At 38.2% G+C, this 14,778-nt stretch overlaps 1 protein-coding gene across 1 annotated transcript in view; it reads right to left on the reverse strand.

Annotated features, from left to right (window-relative positions):
• The window catches only part of HECW1 (HECT, C2 and WW domain containing E3 ubiquitin protein ligase 1), a 675,231-nt gene that overhangs the window by 312,415 nt on the left and 348,038 nt on the right, over window positions 1-14,778 (reverse strand). The window contains exons 7-9 of the mRNA XM_053662971.1: window positions 12,760-12,902; window positions 8,708-8,808; window positions 3,194-4,489 (exon numbers count right to left, since the gene is read on the reverse strand). Coding sequence (XP_053518946.1) covers window positions 3,194-4,489; window positions 8,708-8,808; window positions 12,760-12,902 — 1,540 coding nt within the window. The remainder of the gene's footprint in view (window positions 1-3,193; window positions 4,490-8,707; window positions 8,809-12,759; window positions 12,903-14,778) is intronic.

Consider the following 14,778-nt stretch of genomic DNA (forward strand, 5'->3'; position numbering starts at 1 on the left):
TGGAGTTGATTCCACCTTGTGAATCCCAAGCAAATTCAATCGCATTATTGACACAGCTCAGCCAACTGAATGAATGGAGCAGAATCAAGAGATTCTGTTCTCCAAGAAGCTTCAGCTCCATACAACCACATCAAACACAAAGCTTCAGATCTTCTACTTCCAAGAAGGAAACATATTCCACTAAAAAATTTAGTCTCATTGTTTATCTGTCTGGATGAACCCTCATTTGAGAAGCCAAAGGCTTTACATGTATCCTCATTTAGTCCTTCTAATAACACTTTGAGGTAAATTCTACATTTACACAAGCTTTACAAATACACATGGAGTAGTTATGTAGCTTGTCTAAGGTATAATGGCTACAAAGTGGTGGGACTGAATATAATAAACCCAGGCTCCAGGGCCTAAGGTCATAATCACATTATGTTGCTCTTTTAATATTACCTTAAAGTTTAAAACTAAATTATTTTGTGTTTGAGGTTAAAAAGGAGGTTTTTATAGAGAGCAAAGAAACAAAAAGTAAATAAAAAATATATCCTCTATAAATTGCTATAGACTAATTTTCCTGAGCCTATGTACAGTCAGTTAACCTTGGCTAAGGCAGTGGAAGAATTTTCAATCTTAGAAGTAACAGCAAGAGGCAATAGTGATTCTAATGAGAGAAGAGAGGCCACATGCATATATTAAGTGGATTGTGTGGAAGCCCTGTTTTCTTTGAATATGTGTCAATGAGCGGACAGATCCACAATGCTGATACCTTTAACTCAGGAAGGATTCCTACTGAGGGAGGAAAGACTGGCTGCAAAAAAGTCACATGCCAACATATGTGCAGCTCTGATGAAATCACCAGTTCCTCTCAGGAATCTTCATATTGACCTTAGTGATCATTATAGTGAAGTGTTGATGTGTTTCTTAACATTTTTGAGTATACATTTTGCAGAATTTAGGAGATTAGACTTTTTTTAGAAGTTGCACTGCAAGACTTCTGCTATGGCCCTGAACATTTTTCTGTCCTTTCTGTTAGGGACAGTTTTCCCCCTGCTGGACAACGATGTGGACAGTGTTTTTATTTGTTTGTTTTCACTTTCTAAAACATGCTTTTACATAATTGTAACTGACCTAATTTTCAATTAACTGTGTGTGGATTGTCTCTCAACAAGGTGGTCAAAATATATCCCATAGGCTACAATGCTTGATAAACTATGAATCCAGGCTTACTTTCATATGGCTCCTAGTTAAGAATGATTACCTTTTTAAATATAAAACTATTAGAAAGAATAGCCTTTGATGTAGACAGTTACTTGGTTTTGACTCCTCACTCACAAAGCCTAAAATGTTTACCATCTAGCCCTTTGCAGAAAATGTTTTCTGACCTCTAAAATACCTCTGCCTGCTCCTGGTTGTGTCCTTTTATCCCCAAATCTCCTTACATTGTAATTATTTTCAGTTGTGTTGTCATTATTGAGTACCTTCTGTATACTACCTGACACTGATCTATTTTCCTGTGCCCAACATTTACCATTAAGCTCAGAACAAGAAGACACTCAAAACATTCTTCCTAAAGGAAGTAATTGACTATCATGAGTGCCTTTCATATTGCATGCCACTATGGTTTTATTCCCTGTGTTTCTCTTCCTTTAACAAATTCTTGTATTTTCTCTTATCACATATGCCACGTTCTCTCTTTTTCTTTCTCTGAAATATAGAATTGGGCTTTGTTGAATCCTTAAAATTATTTTCTGTATGCTCACTTTAGTTTCTGTAAAAATTTGTTGGTGCTAGGCATTTGTTTAGGTGCTGAGAATTCAAACATAAAGAAGATATAATTGTGGTCCTTCATGAGTTTATAGTCTAAAGATAACACCACTGCTTTCTGTTTCAAGGCTAATTTAAATAGCATAATAGCAGAATCTAAATTTTTCTTTTTTATTTTATTTTTTCCAGGTTCAATGCATGCTTTTATTATTTATTTAGTAGATACCAACTTTGTTTCCCCACCTTCCTACATTTGGAATTTCATCTTGTTTTTATGCTGAGTGGCAAAACAATGACAAAGGTAATAAGAATAAGCCACTCTGTGAAGAAAAATACTCTATCAGCTACTTTCTTTTAACAGGCAAAATATAAATATATATACTCTAGAGTGTACAATGGTTTAGTCACTAATAAATTCAAATGGGATCCTGAAGAATGTAGGCAAACCCAGGGTGAAGCAAAGATGAGCTGTTACACTATGCAACTGTCTAAGTGTTCCTGGGCTGCATTTCTTGGTCACTAGCTGAATCTTGACATGGGGGAAGATTTTAGCTTATATCTTTCTTTTTTAAAGCAACTGGATTATTTTATATTGTTATGTGACTTAAATTATTTCCCCCTATGTCATTGTCACTAGACTGGAAGATGCTTGACAATTCTAGAAACAGAAATGCAAATTAATTTTACATATGATTCCAAGGCATGACTAAGAAGGGCCTCTTTTGGTTGAAATATAGAATCCATTACAAAACTAGGGGTGGCATCTTTGGAATTAGAATATTACTTGAAATAGAGATTTATACACTCATGTTGTGCTTCCTTTCCATTTGTCAAAATAGCCCCCCCAAAAAGAAAGAAAACAAAAACTAAACATAAAAACACTAAGAAAAAAACAAAAACAGCAATAACCAAAATTAAGATGAAATAATGACAAATATATGTAGGTTATACCTATCTACATGTACACAGGTTAGTTAAATTCTAAAATAGAAATAAAATCAATGTTGTTCAACTTATATTAACATTTATCTCTAATCTTTAATAAGTTTGGGAAGTCAGCAGAGACTTCCACATAATCTACCTAATAATTTGATGATCATTTATGCTTATCATTTGATACTAGCCTTAATGCTCTGGTCACTGTCAAGACAGAAGAATATTATGTATACTAGCCATAGTGATTAATTTAAACAGAGAAGCACATGTGTAAGTGTACATTCACATGTGTGCACTGGTAATTGTTGGTGTACATCTGAGAGTTTGTGGGGTGTCAACTCTTCATAGTCACAAATACTCACACACACATATACAATAGGCATACACATTGCTGCAGCAACCCCATTTGGGATTGATCCTCTCACTCTTCTTTTCAACCCATGTTGGTTAGACCTCTGTCCCCCTGGTGGTCCTATTCTTATTCTCACCAGTTTTGATATCTAACCTTCTCTCTGATTGCTTGGGCCTGCCACAGGGCACTCCAAACCATCAAAGGTCCTTGCCACACTCCTGGCAGAGGCGGTTGTCTGTTCTTGCCAGGGCCCAGCGGCATCCACAGACTCTAGGTCCAGCTCTGGGCTCTGCACTGAGTCTGATACTGACTCAAATGCGCTGCTCTCCTCCTCATCATCCTGCGAGGAGAAGACAGTGCTCTCGGAGATCTTGGGACTGTCCAAAGAGGAGAAACGGGTATGGCTGGTGAACCTGCTACCATTGTAGCAGGAGCCACTGTAGCAAGAGCTGCTGTAGCAAGACGTGCTATAACATGAGGAGCTGTAGCAGGAGGGACTACAACAGGATGTGTCACAGCCTTCGAAGCTGTGGTCACCACCCTGTCTGGGGCTGGAGTCACTCTCATTCCCTGTGCTGGGGACTGAGCTGTTGGCCAAGCCAGAAAGGCCCAGGTGCATTGTGCCTAGAGTAGCCCCCTCATGGTTCTCAAAACCCTCTTCTAGAGCAGGCAGCTCAGCAGGTATCCTGTCCCCCTCACTGAGCCGATCTTTCTCCAAGGTGTTCTTGAGAGTGGACTCTTCCTCAGCACCCTCATCCTCCTGGGGGCTGTCATCCTGGGTCAAGGGCATGCTGTGCAGCAAGGTGTGGATGTGGATGTAGTGTGTCCGTGGGGTTTCAGGGTCACTGCAGGCTGATGCAATCACTGTCTCCAGCTCAGACACAGGCAAGCAACATGGCCTGTTCCTTGTCTTCATTGAGGCAGGAGGCTGCAGCCTGTCCTCCAGCTGCCTCAGAGCAGATATGTCTCCCCCTACTTCTTCCTTCATCTGTCCCTTTTCTTCCTTCTGCCCCTCAGTCTTGGTCTGTGCCATAGGATCCCCAGTGCTGTCTAGGGCTTCACCATCCTGCAGCAGCCCTGGTGGGTGTGCCTCCCCTCCCAGGCCCAGCCCCATTACCAGCTCTTCCGCACTCAGGGTGGACTCAGTATCATCTTGCCCTGGGCCCAGAAGCTCCCGAGCCCCGTCAGGTCCCATGGAGACTGTGCCGTGGTCTTCTCCTGTCTCAGTGCTACCTGCCACTTCCTCCACTGGCTTGGCAAACTCCAGGCTCCCATTCTCTGCAGTTGCCAAGGTGCTGTTCTCCCTTAGCTTCTCTGACTTGTAACTTCTGGAGGTCTCTGCTGCATCCTGTATAGGCTCCTCATGGCTGCTTGCCACCAAGTTGTTCATGGGGCTGTTCTGAATTTCTGCTGACTCAGCTTCAGTATTCAGGGAAATCTCTTCATCATCTGTGGGCAAGAGGAACATGTCATTTCTTCCACAAGAGTGCATTTTGGTTTTAGTGTATGCTGCCAGACATGGGCATGAAAGACATCTTAAGAGATTTTTATTTTAAGATATTGGACATAGGGGTTGGTAGGTTTCTCATTGGCCAGTGCTCAGCTGAAATATCTTGTAAGAATATGTTTTCTTTCTAGAACAACTAATCCTAAAATTTATATGGACCATAAAAAGACCACAGATAATCAAAACAATCTTGAAAAAGATCAAAGTGAGATATATCACATCTCTGACTTCAAATTATACTATAAAGCTATAAAAATCAGAACAGTGTGGTAATGGCACAAAAATAGACACATAGACCAGTGGGATAGAATAGAGAGCTTAGAAATAAATCCTCATTTATATGGTATTAATCTGTGACAATAGAGGCAATAATATACAATACAGTAAAGATAGTCTCCTTGATAAGTGGTGCTGGGAAAACCAGACATGTACATGTACAAAAGGAAATTAGACCACTTTCTTACACTATATACAAAAATGAATTCAAAATGGATTAAAGACTTAAATGTGTGATCTGAAACCATAAAATTCCAAGAAGAAAATATAAGCAGTAAACTCTTTGACATTGCTCAGAGCAAATATCTTTCGGGATGTCTCCTTTGGCAAGGACAAAAAAATAAAGATAAACATATGAGACTACATCAAACTAAAAAGTTTTTGCATAACAAAGAAAACCATCATCAACACAGACAACTGGAGAAGATATTTACAAATGATATATCTGATAAGGGGTTAATATTTCAAATATATAAGAAACTTCATACAACTTAATATTTTTTAAAAAAGCACTTAATTACAAAATGGGAAGAGGATCTGAATAGACATTTTTCCAAAGAGAACATACAGATAGCCAAAAGACATATGAAAAGATGCTCAACATTACTAATCATCTGAGTAGTGAAAAATAAACCACAATAAAATGTCATTTTATACCTGTCAGAATGAGCATCATCAAAAATCAAGAAATAAGTTCTGTCAAAGATGTGAAGGAAAGGGAACCCCTGTGCAGCGTTGGTGGGAATGTAGATCAGTGTAGCCACTGTGGGAAGCAGTATGGATTACCTCAAAAATTAAAAATGGAACTACCTTATGACCAAGCAATACCACTTCTGGATATTTATATGAGGAAAACAAAAACACTAATTCATTGCAGCATCATTTAAAATAGCTAAGATATGTAAGAAATCCAAATGTCCATTGATAGATGAGTTGATAAAGATGCATTATATAACACAATGGAATATTACTTAGCAATACAAATGAATGAAATCTTGTCATTTGCAACATCATGGATGGGCCTAGAGGATATTATGTAAGAAGTGAGATGAGCCAGATGGAAAAAGAAAAATACCTTACTATTTCATTTATGTGGAATGTAATAATACAAAACAAATTAATGAATAAAACAAAAGAGAAACACTCCCACAGATACACAGAATAAGCCTGTGATTAACAAAAAGGAGGAAAGTAGGGGGATGAGTAAAATTAATAAATAAAAATGGCTAACTATTTTCTTATGCGCTTGATCCCATATCCTTTAATTTGACTACATAATTTATTGTCCAAATAGAGACAGTATTGAAGTAAAAAGGCACACTATTAAAAAGGAAGTTAGGATTATAGGTACAAGCATGACTATCCTTCAAAAACTTGAAAAAATGAATTCTTTTTGTGTTAATGGTAGTTTACAGTCATTCTATATTTCTGAATTATTTTTCAAGGGAATTTATTTTTCATTAAAATAACAAAAGCCCAGTGTTACCTCCGTTATCAACAATGTTTTTTTTTTTTTTAATGTGAAGACTTTAGAGATGAGGGTGAGGGGCTTACAGTTCCTCTCTAATTCTAGGCAAGACTAATTATACTTACTCAGAGTATTTCCTGTGGCTGGGTCCCCATGATAGCAGAATGGGTAAGTCAGGTTCTTGGAAACTATAGAGCACAGAAAGGCTAGATGATGGCAGAAGCCAATTATTTAGTAGCTCAGACTGAAAGTCTTCCAGCATTTGGAGATTACTACAGTAGAAGAATAAAGAAAGTCTCTGATACAGGGTGCAGCCAGGGTGGGGGCAAAAAAAAAGATTTGGAATGGTGTCCAGAATTCAAAGTGTATAGGAATATTGGAGAGACATATAAGATGTCCTCACCCCTTCCTCCCCACAGGTGTGAGTTGGAGAAAGGGACACATAGATCAGGAACATACAGGGCTGTTTTGTACAGCCACAGCCTTGCAGCTAATCCATGGCCTGGTCGTTTAACATATCTATAGCCTTTGGTGGGTTACTTGGATGTGTAAAATGGCTGTGGCCAGGCTTGGAGCTAGGGAGATGAAATCACTTACCCCAAGATGTAACTGGGGGCAGGTCCAGTACCTGCGTGGGAGCTTGGAGAAGATTGGCTCTAGGATGTGGGATGATAACTGCCCAAACTAATGATGGCGGCCCAATAAACTTGTAATAATACAGAAATACTGGCAGGTGTAACTGATCGTGGGAGGATTTGGAAATAGGGGTACAGAGGAAGATGGGCACGAGGATTTAAAAGTGAGACATGGCAGCCATTGAGGGGAGAGGCAAGCGGTTTCAGCAGAGTGCAGACCCCCTCTTTCCCAGGTGAAAGGGAAAACCATGCAGCTTTGCCAGAATGGAGATCCCTGCAGCCAGGTGAAGAAGAAAGCCACATGCTTTTGGTGGAGTGCTGACCCCTGCAGCTTTGGTAGAAGAGGCCCACGTGGCTTTGGGATGCTCCCTTTGGCTGAGTGGCCTGGAAAGCAGGAGAGACTTTGACTGGAACTGGGTACAAAGAACTCTTGCCAGTGGACCGTGAGAAGGTACCACATAACTTTGGATTAACTATAGAGAGATCCTGTCTGCACAGTGATACAGCTGACGGCCGGTGCCAACGGCCTGAAAAACAGACCTGTGCTCTTTTCCTGATTTACGGTACCTGGAGTTGGGACAGTGGGAGAAGCAAGAGCTGTACCGGTGTAGGTGTATACCCTAAAAGACTTTGATATTTTAGTGGAGGCATTAAGCCTAAATAGCATTAAATAAACACTTCGTTTCCTTTTCACAAATCTCTGGCATTGAGAGATGCCTTTCCAATTGGCGGCAGACAGAAGAGCCCAGTAGATATTAGTATTCTGTCCTTGGGAGGGGCCCCTGTTCTGTAGCAGTATTTGGCATCCTTAGGTGGGCCAAATATTGCCCTCCCTCGGACGTGTTGTTCGGTAACATCTCCACACCAAGTAATCATTTCAGGAGTAGCAATCAAGTTTACATCTGCCTTCCCCCACTTGCTTGCTTTATTGGATTCCTGCTGGATCTGAACTTCCCATTTCAAACACACTACCGCAATTGACTTATTGAAGAAAAACTACCTCTCTAGTCAGCCATAATGCTGTCCTTACTACTACTCTGAACAAAGAGTCAGTTTTATTCTTGGAATACTGAAAAGGCTGAATTGAAAAGGAAAAACAGGTGTTTTTTACATTCTTCATTATATATGGGGCATAGAATAGTACAACTGGAGTTTAAGGAGTGGGCAGTGATAAACTCCAGACTCTGGGTTTTGTAAAACCTCATCAACTTTAACAACAATTCATAATTGTGGCCTAGGAGGACTAAACAATTCTTAGCATGATCCACACTTAGTTGTAGGCAAAGAGAAAAAAATAGAATTATGAGGCATCTCATTATTCATATTTGGAGATATGTTTTGTCTTGAAAAAGTGAACACTGGATGATTCTGTAATTTTCTGTTTAATTTAGAGTTTTTATTTTTCCCTGTGGTATTGTAAAGATCTATTGTACTATCATAGTTCTCCAACAAGACATGGAACACATTGTGCTCAAATTTCTTCATTCATTCACTCATGTATGTATGAAAGTATTGAACATCTATTGAGCACCTCATATGTGGGTGCTAGAAGTAAAATAATAAATTAAACATGGCTCCATACCTACACTGACTTCATTGTCAATCCCCATTCTATATCTGACCCTCTATCTTTTGGTCTACAGAATAAAGAATAACCTCTCTATTGAGGGGACAGCAACCTAGCACATGTCTGGAGAAAACCATGGTTATTGTATTTTAGAGAAAAGAACCGCACTATGACATTAGACTAGGGCAAGACATGAAATTCATGCTGAAAATACCTGGGTGGATGGAGGAAGTGATCTCAAATCGGAACTGCAGCTGTCCACTCACATGATCAGTTGGAAGCCTCCGGCCAAGTGTGTAGCTGACCACTCTATCCCTAAAAGCAAATAAACACCATCACATATTTGATCAATACCTCTTCTTCCAAAGACCATACCATCAGTTGATGCAGGCAGACCCAAGGAGACCCTGCTATTAGGAGGTGATAATCTACTCAGGTACCTCTGAGATGGTCTTAAGGTAAAGATGAGAATGTATATTTGACCAACAATAATGGAAAATTTCAAGAAAATCTTTATCAAATATTCCAAAGTAGAAGTCAGCAAACTGCAACTCATAGGCCAAATCTGGCCCACCACCTGTTTTTGTATATTTGTGAGCTTTTTACAGTTATAAATAGTTGAAAAAATATAAAAAGTAATATTTTTGACACATTAAAATTATATGAAATTTAAATTTCAGTTTCCACCAATGAAAGTTTTATTTGAACACAACTATGCTTTTTGGTTTACTTATTGTTTAAGGCTGCTATCATGCTACAATGGCAGAGTTGAGTGGTTAGGCAAGAGACCTTATAACATACAAAGCCTAAAATATTTATTAATGGGTACTTGAAAAAAATTTGCCAACCTGTGTTCTAAAGAGAAAAAAAAGATATGACAATTCTTTGCTTGTTTTTTCTATGCATGCTGACATTTTCCAAAAAGAAGCTTAACAATGAACAGTGCCATCAACAGATACATTTCTTGCAGTGTTTGTGTGTGTATATCTATACATACATATATAGGTGTGTACACACATATACATACATGTATATGCATGTATATACATATGTACACATGCACACACAGACACACACACACATATATATATATTTCTAAGGAAGGATACTATTTGGTTACTAAAGACCCAGTGTAGTGCTTCAGAAAGGGACATGCTGCGGGGTGTAAAACCCGTGATTTGGTTTCACTAGCCTGTTACTTCCAATTACACCAAGTCCAAGGTACCACACAGACATTCTGAAACTCTGGCACCATTGGTGCCTGGCATCTCTGAAACAATGGTGCATGTATTCTGGCACCATTCCCTCTGTACACTTAAGGGAGTTATTTAATTATAAAAAAATTATCCAAGTGGAATCAACATGTAAACTTGCTTTTATAGTTTCATCAGTAATGTAACTTCAGCAGAATGCACTTCCCCCTACCTTGGCCTAAATAAAAATACCTTGAGATATCTAGGTACCCAATGATAACAATAACATATTTCAAAAGAGATTGGTACTCAGATTATTATAAATTTATTCCATTTATTCATTTGCGACATTCAAATAAAAAGATAAATCACTTGCTGGTAATGTTTTAATGCTTTTTTTTCTAGAAAATACCAGTGCTATAAGACAATATATTCCAATGATCCATTGACTTACTATTTTTCATTGGTAAGCCATGATTTAGCATTGGACTTCCATTCGAGTCCATAAATAAAGCATTGTGTGCAGAAAAAAGTAGAAGAAACCACAATATTTCATTTATTTAGAAAGTGCCGTGGTCACTATTATGAAGTGGGTCTACTATTACCTTGAGAAAGATATCCTGGACCCAAAACTTACTTGAAATCAGGAGGGAATTAAATATAATTAGACAGACAAAATGTTAAATTTATTATGCATTTGCTTTCTATGCTCTTCTTTCCTTTGCTTTTCATCTAGTTCATCCACAAATATTTTTTGAGCCTGTGTCAAGTAAAAACTGCTGCAGTTGATACAAAGCAATATAAAGCTTAACCCCTGCCTTTAAATAGCTTACATCCAGCTGGAGGCATAAAACAGGACCACCAAATAAGGCAGCTGGTGTTATGTCTAAAGGGGATTCAGATAAGGCAGAAGGACAGCTGAGGGCTGGGATATTATAGACAGAAAGGTTGAGGAGACATCAGAAATGAGAGTGCATGTGTGCCTGGAGAAGACAGGAACAAAATGTCTGAGGATAGAAACAAAAATGGAAACCTTTGCAATACATTGAGGGGGATAGATGTGGGGATTATATTTGTTGAGGGCAGAGGGAAGCTGTGGTGTAAGGTGGATTTGATTTTTTTATGGGTGAGTCCTGAGGTTCTGCCATGGCCCAGGCTCAAGTGGCCACTGCTTCAGTGGCAATTACCTTAATGCTCTTTTTATATATTTGGGCACCTACAGAATTGGAAGCACTGAAGAAATGGCCTCTAGGAGCTGTGGAAAGCAGCAGGCCTGGAAGAAAAATACTGCTCCCTTCAGGCCCTAGTGGGCAGTGGCCTGTTACTCCATCAGAGCTGGTCAGAGGAAAATGCCTCTCGAGTGTGCTGTTGCTTCATCCTAGACAAGACTGAAGCTCAACATTTGCTTCTTCTTTTTCCTGGATGGCAAGAACACTGTGGGAAAATTGTGTCTTACATTTTTCTAACAGGGCAGACCCTTTCCCACCTCAGTTGCCTGCTTTCACTACTTGGGGATGTTTCTTTCTACAGTAGAAAGTAGGAGGCCAGGAGGGTGAGGCAATTAGGTAAAGAAATTAGGCAGTAGCTTTGGTTTATGAAAAGTACTCAACATGGAAGAGCAGATGAGTTCTTTATGGCCATAGCAAGCAGGGGGAGGGAAGTCCAGTTTAACAGACACTAACTGAATTTCTGATATACACTAGACAGCAATGTGCTCAGTACTGAGGTATAAAGAATCCTACCTAGATTCTCTTTTTGTCCTGTGGTCTACTTTCTGGCACAGGTGTTAATAGCTGTGAGAGCAGATAGTGGGGCAGAGGAGAGAAATGAAAAATGTGGCTAATGATAAACTTGAGAATCACCCAGGAACCTTTTGAGGAGCCTGTTGCGGGGAGGGGGGGGGCAGTTAAGCATTGATGACAGGCAGGTGTGGGTTTGAACTCTGGCTACATTTCTGTAATGTACAAGCCTTTTAGATAATTATTTATGCTATTTAAGTATATGATTTCTTATAAGAAGGAATGGTGGTAGTGCCTCAGTCCCAGTATTAAAAAAAAGACTAAATGTTATATAACGATGATCACAACTACCATTCCCTTCTGAGTTTCTACTATGTGCCACAGCTACTTTAAATTCATATGAATATATTTCATTTGTTTGTTTAATCCTCACATCCATGAATGGAACATACAAACATTGTGTTTGACACTTGGCTATAGCTCCATGACAGTTCCCCTTAACTTGAGAGTTAATGGCATATCTTCATGCACACAGTTGGAAACTTGCTAAAATGTTTTAACTTTCCATATTATAACCATTAGTGAGTCCAAAGTCCTTCTGAAAATACAAAGAACATTAAGTTGAGACACTTGGAAATTCTACATTGATATCATTCTAAGGGTCACATTGTACTGAAGCATACATTTATGGCCAGGGAGCTATACCTTGTGTTTTCAAATATACTTGCTATTACCTAAGGAAATACATAAGGATTTTATTTGCTCTGATTTCACTTTAATGATAAACATGAGTGTAAAAAAATATAAAACACAGAAACATATTCTTATATACAATTAAATTGTTCAAACAATATAATTGCTATTTTCCATGAGAATTCATGCTTTTTAAAATTTCATGCATATTATCTAACAATTTCTATAAATACTAGGTTTTTCTAAGGTATTCTAGTAACCCAGAATTTTATCTTGTTATGGAACTATCACAAAGGTTTAAGTCCAACACATAAGACAAGCATACAAATAAAATATCCTTCATAGTAAAACAAATTTTAATTTCTATGTGTAAAAAATAATTAAGGGAATTAAGGGCCCTTTTCATTATTGTGTCTTAGGATTTTTTATGCTCTTGCATCAGGAACCAGTGATACATAAACAAGGACAAAGGAAAGGGTTTGTTTGATTGAATGTTGTGACTCAAACAACAATAAGAGAAGTCAAGGAAACTTAACATCATCATTTCATTGTATTTTTAGTCTCTTTGAGACTATATTTTTACAGCTTGCAGGCCTACTAGATAAAGTGTAGTGCCACTAAGGTTTTAATCACTTGTTTACCCTATGGCGTGTCTTTCCAGGAGTCTTTGAACTGGCATTGAAAGCTTTCCCAAGAAGCGCTTGATGATAGGGCGGCTCTTGGCAAACTTGTCCTTCACTTCAATTTCCAGCACATCAGTGGGCAATGACACAAAGCTGAATTGCTGCAATGAAATAATTTCATATGAATTAACTGAGAGTTGGGAGTGCTGACCAATTTTCAGTCCATCTGCTTTGGATAAAGTTATGGTAAAACATTCCAGTGGCTCCAATCCTTGTTTATTCATGAATAATGTCACAATGAGGTACTTCCTCAGTGCTTAAAATATGTGGTTAATCTCTGGGATTCAAATAATAAATACAACTCACTTAAAGAGAAAGAAGCTACCCAGGCCTGACTATACTTGACTAAAAGTATTAACATACTTAAAGTAAAAAAAAAAGCACAATTACTTATAATACAGAAAATGCACTTTAAATCATAATTAATTTTTTTTGTGATTACAATGGAAGAAATTTTTAAAAGATTGATAATACTCCACATTCGTGAGAGGGGAAAAAGACAAGCACTCTCACACTGCACTGATGGGAATTTAAATTGATTCAACCTTTGAGAAGGGAATTGGCAATATTTATTGTCATTTAAACTGAAAATTCCCATCAAAGCAGAATTTTACTTCTAGGAATTCTTCCTCTGGATTAACTTGCATAGGTATACAAAATATATATTTACATATATTTACATATATGTTCATTGGAGAATTATTAACAATAGCATAATACTGGAAGGACCAAACAGTTCTACTAATAGGAAAGCAGCTAAATGAAGTATGGCAAATCTTTGAATCAGAGAACTCTGGCTGTAATTAAAAATAAAGAGGCAAAAGTGCACATAAATGAAAAGATACTTGAAAAACAAGTGAAAAATCAGGGCATTGGAAAATATAAACATTGAGATTCAATTTGAACTCTTTAGAGAAGATGCCTGGAGGGGTACACTCCAACCTAAACTCTAAGAAGTGGGCTGGTAGAGGAGAGGGACAAAGCAGATACTTTTCATTTAGTTCTAAACTGTTAATTTTAAAACAACATACTACATAAACTCACAGTAACCAGAGGGGAGGGGGAAGGGGGTTGATGGGGAAAAGAAAGGGTATACACATTCCCTTATCAGGGAATGTGTATAAATGACCCATGGACAAAGACAACTGGGAGGGGAGGATTGAAGGTAGGAGGTGGGGGTGCATAGGGTGGGGAGGAGAAATGGGGGTAAAGTGGGGACAACTGTAATTGAAGAACAATAAAAAAGAGTAAAAAATAATCAAATAAAGGCAACAATGATTAAAGTACAGAAAAGGAAAGGAAGATAAATGTTGACATTGCCTAGCTCAGATTATCTGAGATGAGAGAGTCTTAATCACCATTGAACTTTACAGTAACTTAAAAGTTGTGAGACCACTGAAAAGTGTAATTATTTTGTTCATATTAATTCCTAATAACAATATTTGAATTAGCTAATTTCTACTTACAGAGTTTAAATATGTTGAATGTGCTAATATTAACATTTCTTCTGTACTACTCAGGGTGGGTTAGGGCATGCTTCAATAACAACCAAATTCCTAGACTTTAATTCCTTGCTCACATTGTCATTATTAGCTGGCAGAGGGCTCTGATTATTAGTCACTCAGAGAACTAGGTTGATGGAGCAGTCATATACCCTCTCCAATTTTGCCAGCAACAGTGATAAAGGGAAAGAGAATGCTAGAGGGTCTTCTTCCTATAAAGGTGCTTGCTTCCAAAATCAAACCCTCAAAATCAAAAATTTTGATTTCTAAATTTTGATTTCAAAATAAAAAATTAGAACTAGAGGGAAGGGAATTTAAGGGGAAAATGGGGAGGGATTTTGAGGAACAAGTATGAAAGACACAGGGATGAGGACTGGGGGGAGGAAATGGGAGGGAGGTGGGGAGACGGGGCAGGGGAGGCTGGGATGGGAGAAATAGACAAAAAACTGTACTTGAAAAATAACTAAATAAAATA

Source organism: Artibeus jamaicensis, unplaced genomic scaffold, assembly GCF_021234435.1.
Source record: "Artibeus jamaicensis isolate MK-2021 breed Jamaican fruit bat unplaced genomic scaffold, CSHL_Jam_final contig_311, whole genome shotgun sequence".
NCBI classification, from domain to species: Eukaryota; Metazoa; Chordata; class Mammalia; order Chiroptera; family Phyllostomidae; genus Artibeus; species Artibeus jamaicensis.